We start from the raw sequence: 15,228 nt of genomic DNA, 5'->3' as shown, positions 1-15,228 counted from the left end.
AAATCGACAGAGTGTCAGCAGCCTAGCCCTGTTTTTATGCTAGGGTTGGCAAAATTAAGACTTAAGACATCTGAACGGTCTTAAAATCTTCTTTAAAATACTGTAGATTTTTGTTTAATTATGATGCCATCAAGATAGAGTAAAGCATAATAACAGCCTTAGCATTCTTGTCCACTATGCCAGGTCAACATTCTGGCTGGAAAAAAATCTTGTAGATGTGAACCTTTTTGTGACACTCCATGTCTAACACAACTTGTTGATCATTTAGGGTTGCCCCTGCCAAAACCTAATGGGTCATTGCCAGTTTCATGATAAATGCGATAGTAATTAATCTTGTTCAAAAAATGTCCATGTCTCCAATCATTTTCACATGTACATGTACATGTATGCCTCAGTGTTTTGTGAGTGTTTGTAATTCATGTGAATCCTTCCTCTGAATAAAGAAAAGATAACAGCTGTGTCCAAAATTGTTGCTGCCTGAAATCATTGTGTCGTCGTGTACTTGGCGAGACAGCTGAATGTTAAAAGTATTGTAGCAAGGACAGCTTGAAAATGTGCATGTGATTCGTGATCAGTACGTACATGTCTATGTGACTGCTGTGCATCAATTGCCAAGTTGCTATTGTGTGTTGCTGCACACAAAATGACGTGGTCATCAGTTCATGAGTTGTGCTCGGAACTACTGATTGTATTTGAAGACAAACATGAGTTCCAATAAAATAAATACAATTAATTATTCCAGAATCAAAAGAAATCAGACACAAAAAGTCTGTGTCCATGTCCATAAATACTAGTACTTCCTTGTTATTTTGTCTCAGTCCTGTCAAAAGTCTGTGAGAAGTTTGTTTCATCTCCCCTAAGGTCAAGCCTTCAAAAGCCCAAGACCCCAATTTGGGGCATTACAGAGACATAAATGATTAAATAAAAATAATTAAAAAAAAAAACCAACTGACTCTAATTGTACACCATGTGTTAGTGTATCATTTTTCGTGAGTTATTTGTATGTACCTTTTTGCTTTGAATAAAAGAAATACATCCCCCACCTGCAAAGACAAATAAGCTTGTTATAACTTCTTCATACTGTATACATGTACCGGTATGTCGCTTATATGTAAAGCAGTTTGCAATCAGCGGACACTTCTTTACTCTGAAGATAGGAAAATGGAAACTCTCTCCGAAACTGTTTGTGTCTCTAATCATTGTATCTTTTACAAACTTAACTCAGATCAACTATCACTGATTTTTCTGGTAATCATGGTAATGTTTGTAAATTGCCATTCCTTCTAATTGTGATAATAAACAGTCCATCAGATCAGAAATCTGCAGGTCTCAGTTATTTGTAATGTACTGTTTTTGTTGTTGTTTTGTTAGTGATTGTACTGCGTTCTTAATAACATAAAAGCATTGTCCAAAAATGTCTTGCCAAGAAGAAAGAAATCTTTCAACGTTGCGGCTTATGGTGGAGCTCCACGCTTTGTTCATGTCAGCCAGTGCCCTCCATGCCTTTCCTTTCCTGCCTTTCCTTTCCTTTGATGTCCTGGTCACAAGCGTTGATCCATGTGCCAAGGTACTTGAACTTAAAGTCATGGACATCATCCAGCTCTACCTCCATTGTCTTCAGTGGGATGTGTCAAAAAATGTCTTGCCTTTCATCATTGTGCTGTTGTAATTTACTTTTCTGCACAGCCTAACGTTACTGTCCAAAGTATATAAAAAATCGACTCACATTACTTGAAATAATGTCATGTCATAGTTTTTACATGTTCTCATCAGTGTGCTGAGCAGTTTGCAATCGGCAGACACTTCTTTACTTTAAGATAGGAAAATAGAAACTCTCTCCAAAACTGTTTGTGTCTCTAATCATTGTATATTTTACAAACTTAACTCAGATCAACTATCACAGAATTTTCCGGTAATGTTTGTAAATTGCTATTCTTTCTAATTGTGATAATAAACAGTCTGTTAGTTCAGAAATCTGCAGGTCTCATTTATTTGTAATGTACTTTGTGTTTGTTGTTTTGTTAGTGATTGTACTGCATGTAAACCTGTGTTCTTAATAAAATATATAGCCTTGTCCAAATATGTCTTGCTTGTCATTGTTGTGTTGTTGTAATTTTCTTTTCTGAACTGCCTAATGTAACTGTCCAAAGTATAAAAAAAAAAATCAAGTATAAAAAAAAATCAACACCATTACTTGAAATTATGTCTACGTATTGTTTTTATATGTTTTCTTTGTTCATTGTATTGTATTTTATTGCAATACTTGTATACTTGTTTTTGTTCTAAATAACTTTCAGACACAATACATAAAAGCTCTGCCCAAATTCTTTTTGCCTGCCATCATTGTGTTGTTGTGATTTACTTTTTCTAGAGAGCTGATGTTACTGTAAAACAGGAATTGTATTAAAAATCAACTTGTATGGCCTATTACCTGAAATAATGTCTGTGTCTCCAGTCAATTGTCCATGTTCTCAGTGTTCATTGATGTGGTATGTGTTGTGATGCATGTAAATCTGTGTTCTCAACCCCCCCCCAAAAAAAAAACTCTGAAATATATACTAAAAGCCATTATCGTGTCGTCGTAATTGAGTTTTCTAGACATCCTAATGTTACTGTTAAAGTTATTGAAAAAAATCAACTCACTTTCACCATCAACACTTGATCTGAAACAATTGCACTAGTAAGCTGTGATTTTTTTTAATAAAGTAAGAAACAGTCTGGCCCCAAAGTCCATTTTTTCAGTCATTTTAATCTTTGCTCTAAATAAAATACACAACAGCTGTGTCCAAAATGTTGATATTGGAAAAAGGTTTGGGCCTGTCGTCATTGTGTGATTGTAATTTACTTAGAACTCTAGACAGCCTAATGTTGCTGTTATGTATTGTAGCAAGTGCTGCAGCTGCATCTAGGAGGCCAACAGAGTGATCGGTGCAAATGTGACAACTGTGTGTTGACAACTTGCTGTGCAACTGCAACTAGCATGGATGTTGGTCGTCAGTTCAGTGCGGGCTGCTGAGCTGAACACAACCAAGTGACTTGTGCTCCAAACTACTGATGGTTACGTAGGCCCCCTACCTGTGTGATCCGAAGATAAAATATGAGTTACATGAAAATAAAAGTCGACAAGAATCAGAAGAGGAATAATTCAGAAACCAAGATCCTGTGTCTGTGTCCAAATTGGTGTGTCTCAGTCCTGGGCAGTTCCATAAAATCCAATTCTCTGTGTAAGTCCGACAACTTGATGTACAAGGTGGTACCCTAGTTTGCGGTCTGCAATTGTTTTTTACTCATTAGATGTCACATATTAGTGATGTATGTATGTATCACATTCGCTTTTCCAACATTAGCTCTTTTATAAAGTGTCTGACATGTTCGTCCGAATTTAAAACCTTTCAAAGCTGCGTGAGTAGTTTGTCTGCATATTTTTTTTTCTTTCCTAATCCTAAAAGTCAAGCCTTTAAAATCCCTTAAACCGCGATTTGGCCTGTTACATAAAATGAACTCTAATTGTAGTCTGAAAAAAATTAATTACCATAAACTTATTTTAAAGTGTGATTTTTTTTTTTAAATACAATTAAATGTCTAGTTGAAAATTGTGCAAGTTTTTTGTTAATGATTGTAATGTAAAATTTGCCCAGAGCGAAAACAATAAAAGCGCTTTACTTGTTAATGTACAGTGTACTTGCCTCATCATTGTATTATCGTGATTTGTTTTTTAAACAGGTTCAAAATTAAATTAAAAAATCAATTTACATTATAAACTAGGAAGCATCCAGGGGAAACGTGGCCCAGCCAGCACAGTCACCTATGCTTGAGAAGCCTGTACATCCTGTACGTGTACCGGTAGGTCTACGAGGTGATCCCTGCCTTTGCAAGCAACATGTTGTTGGGAGCTTTGTCCTTCCAGAAAATTCTTAAAATACGTCTGAGGCAGCTGCGCAAGTGGAAGGAATTGAGTCTCCTCTCTTCCTTGCTCACAGGGTCCACAATTCGTTGCAATAAAGTAAGGTGCTCAATACCAGCCTTGTCGTATTGGTGTGCTTAATAAGCTTGTTGGACCAGACTCTTAGGTCAGCCTTGAGAGTATAGTGGCCACTTTCCCGCCTGTTGGTTACGGTTTCCAGCGAGATGATGTCAGAAACGGCTTTTGTTTTACTTCTATTGTCAGCTTTTTAAGAGTTACATGTATCAAAAACATTTGAAAAAAATTAAATGACTTTATCAGCTACATGTAGCAACTGTTTTCCTGATTCTCTCTGTTTGGATAATAAACAGTCTGGTTCAAAAAATGTTGATGTCTTGAATCATGTGTTCAGTCAGTGTTCTCTAGTTGATTGTAATTCATGTGCCTTTTTTTGCTCTGAATTAAAGAAATCACATCTAGCTACCGGTACATGTACATGCATGTTTAAAGTGCTTTGTCTGCAACGTTTGTTACATTTCTTGAAATCAGGTGAATATTTTACATTTTGATTCTTTTTGATTGATTATGTTTCATGTGTTTTTTCCTTCAATTATTTGTAGGACATTCAAAATGAGAAGCCACGGGTTAAAAAGTGATCAATGCCTTGTTATTGCTGTTAACATGGTTAACGTATTAATTGTCATGTGTTTTACTTGTAAAAGTCTGCTTTGGAAGTTACATTATGGCTACTTCTATGACTGAGTAGTATTGACATCGAGGCAGTGGTTTTTTTTAGCACACTGTATATCTAATAGACTGATCCACTAAGCCCCTCCCCTTGATGCTTTGACCAATCACAGCCTTGATTGATGTCCAACATGCGTGCATGTAGTTATGACACGCGCAGCGGGAACATTAAGGTATTGAAGAACTGCATATGTGTTATTGTCTGTGTGAGCAGTGGGCAGGCAGATCAGTCTAAGCATCTGGTACTGTTTATGTTAAAAATTCAATTTGTATGGGGAGGTGAAACATTTGGGATTTTTGTGTATGTTTACACTTACGTAATTTATGTCATCAATGTCAAAAATTTTAATTACAAATTCCAAATGTGTAAGTGAATAATATGCGACATACATTGTACAATGCAAGATAGGTGATGCACAATAATTGTTCAAAAATCCTGTCGTTGTATGGACAATGCATCGCTTTTGGTTTCATCTACACTAGGGGTTTGCATTTACGGGTAGTACAGGAATCAGATACCCATTTGAAGAAGAAAAAAAAAGACACGGTTACATACATGTACCCGGGCACCCATTAAAGAAACCCAAGCCCAAAATTTAAATCTCGGAAGTTGCTGTTTAGATTGTTTATAAAGGTCTTATGCGCGATGTACATGTACGTCAATACAGCAAGATATAAGTATGTACAGGGAGCTTAGTACATTGCAGTGTAAATTGCATTTTAGCAAGTGTCATGTAGCCTGGTTTTCATTTTGAAAATTCTCCACAAACGACATTCAAAACCTTTCGTTTTCATTGTATGAGAAGTTACTTAGAAATATATAAAGTTGGTTACGGGTACTCGATTCCATAATCTGGAACCGGTTCCTGACATCAGCGGTCGGGTACTCCGATACCTTGTTCCGATGCACAGCCCTAATCCACACACTGCAATTAATTCCCCACTGAAAGATTGAATTTTAATGATTGTGTTTGATTTTTCTTGATTTCCTAGGGCTACCTTTGTCGTCCACTGTGTTTGAATCTTCAGGTGGTCCTCAAAAGAAAAAATCAAGATTCAAAGAGCAACAAACAACGGTGGTGAGACAGTCAGAGGAATTAGGCCTACCTGTGTTCAAAAATCAACTTCAACAGTTCAAGAAATTGCTTATAAATTCTAACAGATGACAGACATGTTTTGATATCATTCTGCTCTTTCTATCTGGATTTGTTTTATTTTATTAGTTTCTTTGTACAAATTGCATCAGTTTCATTTGCTTATTTTTTTGTATTCTTGGCTCATTCTCAAGATTGTTAAATCTACCCGAAGGATTTTTTTTATTACTTTTAAGATAAACATTTTGCAGTTTAAACAAGATGACCGACCAGTCTGATTCTGAGTAAGGTCTAAGCCAAACTTTTGATCAATTAATTGGTCTGTCAAAGAAAGTCTCAATTAAGTCCTGCTTAGAATGATATCTGGGAAATTATTTTAAAATTTGAGTCTTGCTTGTTGTGACTTGTAATTACCAGAGAACATTTTTTGCCCATCATTATTATTAAATGTAGCAAGACAGGCATGCTCACGCATTCAAAGGTAGAGCTTGTAAACAGTAAACTTTTATCATGTTGTCAGAGTGGTGGTCAGCGAGTGACCTTTGACCTTGATGAGGATGAAGTTGACCCGGAAGAAGCGATGGAAAGTGAGTGAAGTAGTTGTATAAATTCAAGGGTTTATTTACACTGCACGCTGGAACAGGATTCTGTTCTGAAGAGTGCACGGGTAAAAACATTTAGACCTATCATGTGCTGGTTTGAATGGTATAGTTTACAAACTTTACATTGCCCGTGTATATACTGCAACGTAAAGCATTAAACCGTTGTGCTCCGAAACCGGAGTGATTTTCCCAAAATACTGTAAAAAAATCTACATTCCGACCAATCAACGCATGGTTAGTTGACCATGATGCATCTTAGCCATGTAACTTATACATTTACACAATTTGATGCAGTATAGGCCCCTCTCATAGACAGCCATCTCCAAATGTCATAGGAAATTACAACTGCAATTATTCAGTGCCATTAAGTACATGTGCGCGTGCAAAATGTTCTAAACATGCGTGCATGTTGCTCGAAGTTTCTACGAAATACGGCACAGCCGATGCGCATCACGAAAATTTGACGCCCAAAATGCTGATGCACATGACAATCTGTAGGAAGTGACATCATTTGAGAGATGTCTATTAATGTTAACAACTATGCAACATGCCACTCTTTGTTTCCAAAAGGTCTCGTTCAAATGACGTTATTCCCTACAGACCATCCACGTGCGTCGGCATTTTGAGCGTCAACTTGCATGACGCGCATCGGCTGCGTCGTATTTCAAACACATTTCGAGCGTGTTTGGAACATTTTTAACACTACGCAATATGTGCTTGATTGCGTAAAATACGCAGTTGCAGTTCTCCTACAGAAATGGCCGTCATCGAATGAGCCCTATTTCTGTTACCACATGTCTGTGTGAAGATCGGCCCTTGTTCACAATCTGTATCTTTTGTGTTGGAGGATGGCTGTCTATTTTTTTCTGCTTAAAACAAATATGGAATTATTCCTGCTGATGTGACATTAAAAAAAGCATACTGTAAGTCTCAACTTCTTTTCCTGAAAAATATGCAATGAACGGCATATTGGTTTCATAGTGGCTCTGTGAATTGCTTTTCCGGTGATTTCAGGCAAAAGTGCAAATTTGCAAATAACTTTGTTTTTACTTCTGTCTTTTGTTATAGAAAGGGACACACATATAACATCAGTCTTAACCAAAATTATGGTAAGTGAATCAGGTTCTGCCAGCTTTTTTCTTATTTCCAAGATAACCTTTTCTCTGTAAACTGTAATTAATGTGGGAATTTTCTGAATCCTCTCCAAGTATTTTGATTGTCTCTGGTCTGTATAGACTACGTGCACAAGTACCGCCTCAACGGTCACAAATGAAAAGTTGGGGAGAGACCACTGTGAGGGACATTACAACGCAACTCCGACTTGGTTGTGCATACATGTACTTGGGCCATATGCACACATACGGTATGTATGTGTTGTGTTCAAAAGTGGAAAGCGTCATCTGCACATTTGTATCTTCGTTCATGGGATCCATAGCCCTGCCACTTTCACGACATGATAAGCCTTATCGCAAATAGCAAAATGCACTGCTGCGCAAAGCATTGTGGGCAGGATAAGGGGGCAAAGAACCACGCATGAATGCTGTGTTTGAACGCGCATGCCGTCGCCGCTGTGTTAAGCATTGCGGCGTACCCGTTGACAGCGTACGTACACGGTCAATGTCCCTGAGTCTTCCCATGATGCTCTCGGATTTTGCTATTTGCGATAAGGCTTATTGGACCTGATGTCTCTTTACAATGAATTTGCAGTTTTTGTGCAGTAATAAGTTTTAATATACAGAATTGAACTAATCTTCAAGAGAAACCCACTGGAAGATAAGTACATGTACATGTAAGTACTTGAAGTTGGTGATTTGGGCTCTGTGCATGTACAGTAGATGGCCTTTTGACCACTTTCAAAAGCTTTAGTGGGAGGGACAGACTGTGTGCGTGCGTAGGGTGCAAAGTACGGACAACTGTTTTAAAATTTTGATTGTGCACAGACCCGTATCGTTTTTGCATGAGCATCAGACGCGACTTGCAGTGCGTACAGATATCCCTCCCAGTGATCTCCCAAACATTCCCTTAGTAACTGTTGAGGGGGTACTGGTGCATGATGGAGTCCATATGTCCATATGCTGATAGATAATTGTTTCTTGACTGTCGGTTTCGTTATATACAAAACTGTATTGTTTTGATTCTAGGAGCGTGACGCAGCTCCAACTACAAGATTCCTGCCTCAAACAACCAATCAGGGGTTTCCAACAGTGCTTCACAGGGGCACTGGCAAGCAGGTTGGTTTGAAAATACAATGTAATCTCATGTCATTCCCAGAGTTTTACTAGATAACGCAATTGTATTTGTTTGGGTACGGTTTGAACCATAAATTTCTACATTTTGTAAGATTTCGATTTTGTGCACCCTTAAACTTCTGTCCACACTAATGGACTCATCAGTGAAGTATGGAAGTAAGACATGGGAAGGGGATATAAAATCAACTATTTTGCCGCATTTTTCCCCTGTATATTCCCAAGCAATTACAAATGTAGTGATTATACAGACAGAACAATAGAATAACACTCTGGATATCTAAGAGATTGCAGGGCTATCTTCAAGACATAACGTTCATAACGTGGACAAACATTCGGCTAAGTACATTGACTGAAGAATTAATTAAGTTGCCCAAATATTTAATTTACATCTCTTGCCTCTTCATGAATTTTATACATCGCCAGTAAGGACAGGGGTTCACTCCGACACACAATACCAACTTGTCAGGAAAAGGAGAGACTTTTACATGTAATGCACTAAAGGCAAATGCACGTTGAGTAGATTGATGGACACTGGAAATGAGGACCGCTCGAATCACCGTGGGCTCATGAGGGCGCGCGCAATCACCACTACTAGCGTGACAACTTTTTTTTTTAGGAAGACTGCCCTCGAGCCCTTGGGGTTATTTTGCCCCATATTGTGCTACTCAATAGGAGGGCAACTCTTCTTCAAATCAATGCAAGTGACCATAAAGTCGCAGTCCAGAGTCAATTATCAGTCAAGTATTTGTGGACATTGGACACGATTCTTCCCGGCCACACTGCCAATTATGTTGGGGGGAGGGCCAGAGTTCAGCAGGATCCAGCAAATTCGTGCCGGGGGCATCAGCGTGGGGCTCATCAAGGGCGAAAGTAAAGTCTGGTGACGAGATGTCATTGGGGAGTTGTAGCTCACTGAACTTTCCCAGCAAGACAGTGGTCGAGCATGAGGGGGCACAAAATATGTGTGCACAGTGGACGCTATGAAGTTTGGGTGGTTCCATCAGCGAGTGAGATCAGGCGTTTGGCAGGTCGAATGGCCAAGTCATTGGTCTCCATGAAAGATATACCGCCAAGCACATCTTGGCAGAGTTTTAGGCAAGTGTCACCTGTTACCGGTACCTTGAGTGGCAATGAACCATCTGCTTGATGGGCAGACTGGGCGCTCTCCTCGACGCTTTGCCGTGGATGCACGTACATGTATCATGTTTTCTGTGGCACCGCTATCAAGGATAATGCGGATTGTATGATCAGCACAGAAAGTGTCCCAAGTACGGGGATTGTCGAGTCTGGACCCTGTGGGCAGAGGAGGTACGTGTGTCTGCGTCATGGCTCAAGTCAGGGTGCTTCTTAATATCCTCATTGTTAAATTGGGGTTTGTCTTCTGGGCCGTTGTCTAGGATGCTGGTTTGCTGATGGGCTTTGAGAATGAAACGTCGGTCCTGCTCGGGGAGGTAAGGGCACTCACTCAGGAAGTGGTCAGAGCTACTGTGTCCGACTTGTTTGCAGATCTGGCATGACCTTTTGGGGCGAGAGGGGTGTCATTGTGAAGCCAAATGGGGGCAAGAAGGCTGAATGTTTGTTATCTTCACATCATCGGAGGCACGAACTTCCGTATCACTGCTTCACTAAATTTGGCAGACTGCTGTGTATCAGTCGCAACCAAGTTAGAACGATGAAGTTCTCTTGAGAGGGGGACAGCTTCTCATCTTCAGTGATTGGCTAGCCGTGATGGGAAATTCCACCGTCAGAGTGGAGTAAATTGTCCTCCACAAATGCCATGAGGCGTTGAAAAAGGTCTTTGGGTCGTTCGTCTGGGCGTAGGTGGATGTCGGAGAAGTCAATGATGTCGGCACCAGTCAACTGAAATCCGTAGTGGAGTTTTCATGGAGGTAGAACTCTTGATGATTGTGTTGTGGGATATTACATGGCATTAATTTGCTATTTGCCCCAACATCAGCTCAAGCACGGTGACTTTTTGGTGAGCAGTCTTCCGCTTATCGACTGGTACTGTGTCAGGGTCATCTTTAAATCCACGTAGGAGAGCTGCTTTGGTTTTCTTTTCCCACTGGCAGCCCTCCACCAAAAATGGGGCAAAGTTTGGGTCGAGTGAGAGGGTGGACTGTAAGTTTTGTCGCCAATTCTCAAATGTATGGACAGTCTCCACCTTACTCAAGCACCACTACTTCGGTGCGCGGTGCATAGATGCTATAGTGCACTTCGACAAGGCGATACACTCAGTCGTAATGTATAACAACTGCACAGTCGCTCACTGTACGAGAATGCTACGGTGTGTCGAAAACTTGTAAGTTTGGAGCACCTTTCCGAGCTTTTTTAATGCGAAGGGACGTCTCAGAACGCTGCCACCACGCCAGTAAGGACAGGGGTTCACTCTGACACACAATAACTGCGACTGCAATACCAACTTGTCAGGAACAGGAGAGACTTTTAATGCACTAAAGGCAAAATGCACCTTTAGTAGATGGACACTGGAAATGAGGTCTGCGCGAATCCCAGTGGGCTCATGGGGGTGCAATCACCACTACTGGCGCATAAGTCAAAGCTAAAACAACCTTTTGGTATTTAAGAAATTAGGACGTGACGTAAATAACGTACATGTAAAACATGTCTGTCCCCGTTACGTACGTTACATTTTGTACAAGTACAACCTGTACTGTCTGTAATACCTAGATGGTCATCTTCAAAGGGGCTAGTAGCAATCCATCTTGGGATAGTTTTTGAATTGGAAACATTTGTGTGATCCAAGTCATTTTATCACTACTTCCTGTCAATACATGATAAAATGCTTGTCCGTGTTATGAACGTTATAACTTAAAGGTGATTCCTCTGTTAATTCTCAAATACTCAGACAGTTGTTGAACTTTTTGGGCAGTAAAATCCTCAAGGGGTGTGGAATGTACAGAAAAATAACTATGACAAATGACTTCCACATATGACTACAATCCCAAGTTCTCATCCAATGTTGCACTTTTGAAATTACAGTATCCGAGACACAATATAACAATATGCCATGTTCCACTCACTCTCACCTGATAACTAATATTCTGATATATAATTTGAGGCTAAATTGCATGGTGGAATATCGGTATTGTTTCGGTTTGCGGTAACACCATGTGGTAATAACAACTGCTTAGAAGATATTTAGTTCTGAAAAGAACTTGTCCTGCTTATTATCAACTTTTGCTATGTAGTTTTTTGTTCTGGTAAGAACAGTCCTGCTTTAAGTTCTAAAGTACAAAGACAAGTTCTTTTAGAGCTTAAAGCAGGACTGTTCTTACCAGAACAAAAAACTACATGGCGAAAGTTGATAATAAGCAGGACAAATTCTTTTCAGAACTAAATATCTTCTAAGCAGTAGTTATTACCAAATGGTGTTCCAGCAAACCGAAACAAGACTAAAATGCATTCGTTTACCCCTTTGTGAAGAAATTGTACAAAGAGCCAATATCTTATTACAAACCGTTTAAATCCATTTCTTTTCTCCCATATACAGCAAGCATCAGGCCCATCCAAGACCAAGAAGAAAAAGAGTTTATTTGCCCAGCAGTTTGACAGCTCCTCCCCCTCCAGTTTTGGGGTCACTGCCCACCACCAAACCACCCCATCACCAACGCCGAGGACTGCAAATGGCCAAAGTCCCGATGATATGCGGGAAAACAAGGAGAGTGACAACATGGGCGCATCCCCGGGGATAAGCGGATCATCAAGTCAGGATTGGGAGGAGATCGACCATGAAAATATGGCGACATTATCGAAGATGTCGGAGGCAGAAATACTGGCGGAACAGAGGAAACTGAAAGCAATGCTCGGCAAGTTTGTGATCCAAGTCGTGCTTGTATTCACTTTTAACCCCAGAAACAGAATAAATCTGCCAAATTGTATATAAAACCAAATTGGTAGTCCAACTGTGCAAACTGTGAGTAACTGGACTCAACGATTTTACTTTGGGACAAACGAGGCAGATAAATGCACATCTGTCTATGGGGGACATGCTAACCCATGCCTTCAAAAAGACGATGGAAATGTTTGTTTGCACAAAAAAGTTGGGACCTACGGGCATACAAACCACATGAAAAACACTTCCCTGTCCAAACTTTTAAATTTTGTGCTTACTTCAGAAAAAGACAATTTCTTTAATTTTGCTGGAATGCTGGTACCCGCAATAATGTTGCATCCATATAACAAACTGTTTATCCTGAAAGGAAAATCTTGATGTGCACATGCGCAGTTGGAATACCAAACTGGCTTATTACATCGGGTTATTTCAAACAATCGGCAATTGCAAAATTCACAATGTACCAACAGGTTTATGAATCGAAGATGGGCAGATAAGATGTGACAACAAGCTGCATGCAGTAAGAAATTCATAAGCAGATGATTGTCAAAGGTTCTTATAGTTTATGAAAAAGAAATTGTTATTCTAATGGTGGAATTCCCCGTCAGTGTCGACTTAACTGTGTTGCACTAAAATATTTTTCCAGTTTTCTTTTTTTTTCTTTAATACAAAAAAATAGTCATTACTATGTTTTCTTACACACTTTAATCTAAAGAACAGGTAATCATTTTTTTAAAATCTCTCGTACATGTAGATCCCAGTCTAGTTTCATTCATCCAATCGAGGAACAAGCAAAAGCCAGAAGCCACTAGCAGTGCATCAACCTCACAAACAGACTCTACTGAAATGACAGAACCCATGGAAACAGAGCACTCTGCCAATGACAAGTCACAGTGCACACACCCAGAGGAACCAACACCCAACGCTGCAGCAGCGGGTCTGCCTGGAAGTGACACAGTCTCTGATGTCAAAGAATCGGACAGGATGGATGAAGAATCTGGTAAGAACATTGGTAAAGTTTGTATTGTACGAGTGGTCACATATTATCGTTGTGTCAGTGCAACAAAGTCGTATCTGGCGCGAATACGCTCCATGCAACAAGGTCATATATCGCGTATCGAGGCGTCCATTGACTTTGTGTGTACATCCGGGTTATTTTCAGCGAGATACAACCCTTTGACTTGTAAAACTTGTGTTTCACGTATATGACGTCACACGCCACTTTAGGAGATACGACCTTGTTGCGCGAACACGAGGTTATATTGATAGCAGACTGACATGAGTGTTAACTGATTGACAGATATGCTGCCGTTGGCAACAAGGACACCAATGTTTGACAAAAATGCACAAGACAACAAAAACTTATACAAAAATACCAAACCTGCCATTTGTATGTGTTTCAAAGAAGCTTTAGCCTCAGACACGAGACTTTCATCAGAGCCTGCCGTTTTGGATTACCACTTTTTTGGTGACGGTTCTGAAAAGTGAGCGTCTGAGAAACTAACTAAGTGTAAAGAAAAGAAAGCATTACGATTTACACTGTATTAAACATATTGCATATGGATAACTTTTATATATAATTTAAAAAGATTGACCTCAACTTTCGTTTAATCGATCACGCAGATAACAATTGAGTTAATTCAAACATGGGAGTCGCTGACGAGACTAGTCAGTGTTTGGTAACAAGCATAGAGCTATATTAAATTACTAGAGCGCTAACTCTTCATTCTTGCGCGCAGAGACGCTTTGAAGCCGACCTGGGCGCAGACATTTTGAATTCATGTGCGTGTTTGTAGAACATAATGAAATTAGATGGATTGAATTTTGAAAGTGTACTCTATATGCAACGCGCAAGTAGAACGTACGTAAACAACTTCGTCACAGGTTTTTTTTTTTAAAGTCACATTATAAATCATCTGCAGCGGATATGCGCACGCATTGCGCTGTTTGCGTAGAGCAAAATAAAAGGCTCATTTGCTGATCGGGCTTTGCGGTTTTGGGCGTATTGGCTTCGATAACGTACCTGTATAGAATGCAAACGCAATATATGCAAATAGCCGTACAAAAGACATACAAAATTTCGAGTTTTCCATGGGTTTGTGCACAAACATTTATGTGCCCAGCAGGCATCGCTTTGTACATCGAGTTAGCGCTCTAGTCAGTGCTCTAGTATAGTTCTATGGTACCAAGACTTTACAGATAAAGTGAACTGGCAAGAACTTACATGCTCTATTCACTTTTTACATTCAGTTCAACCCCCTATCAGAGTGGGGGATAAGTGGGTTCACATGGACCAGGCTGAACCAGACAAGTTGGAGTGGATGAAGGATCTGCCCAAGCCCTCAGCCAAGTCCAAGGAAGGCGCCCAGGGCAGGTTTGACTTCAACGGTCAGCTGGTAGCCAGAGACGCCCAGATACCAGTCAGGGAAGGGTTACATCACCATGGAGACGAGCAAGAGGTGTGGAAATTTAAAGAGAATGGAGACCGTTTGCAATTAAAACGCATTTTTGCCAAGTCAATGAACAAAACAATAAATCTGCAGTAGGTGTAAATACTAACATGTTGGAATTTCAGCTAAATAGATATACATTTTGAAAAAAACTGTGAAAATAAGTCTTCACTTTTCTCGACGCAAAAAGCAAGGTTTCCCTTGAAAGCTCTCATTGATTAAAATGTTTTGACTTGCAACCCTTTTGTGGTCTGATTCCCCAGTTTGTCACTTGGGAGAATAATTCTCATTCACGGATATTTTACTGATCGCAACCGAAACTAAAGTTG

The 15,228-nt window shown here is 39.8% G+C and overlaps 1 protein-coding gene across 2 annotated transcripts in view; it reads left to right on the top strand.

Moving 5' to 3' along the window:
- The window catches only part of LOC119741207 (RNA polymerase II-associated protein 1-like), a 102,538-nt gene that overhangs the window by 16,015 nt on the left and 71,295 nt on the right, over positions 1–15,228 (top strand). For both annotated transcript variants that reach the window (XM_038216939.1, XM_038216940.1), the window contains exons 3-9: positions 5,645–5,730; positions 6,266–6,332; positions 7,416–7,456; positions 8,489–8,578; positions 12,108–12,423; positions 13,204–13,449; positions 14,700–14,908. In XM_038216939.1, the coding sequence (XP_038072867.1) occupies positions 5,645–5,730; positions 6,266–6,332; positions 7,416–7,456; positions 8,489–8,578; positions 12,108–12,423; positions 13,204–13,449; positions 14,700–14,908 (1,055 nt within the window). The remainder of the gene's footprint in view (positions 1–5,644; positions 5,731–6,265; positions 6,333–7,415; positions 7,457–8,488; positions 8,579–12,107; positions 12,424–13,203; positions 13,450–14,699; positions 14,909–15,228) is intronic.

The sequence above is a fragment of the Patiria miniata genome, unplaced genomic scaffold (assembly GCF_015706575.1).
Source record: "Patiria miniata isolate m_02_andy unplaced genomic scaffold, ASM1570657v1 HiC_scaffold_5, whole genome shotgun sequence".
Classification (NCBI taxonomy): domain Eukaryota; kingdom Metazoa; phylum Echinodermata; class Asteroidea; order Valvatida; family Asterinidae; genus Patiria; species Patiria miniata.
This window is presented reverse-complemented; position numbering and strand designations above follow the sequence as displayed.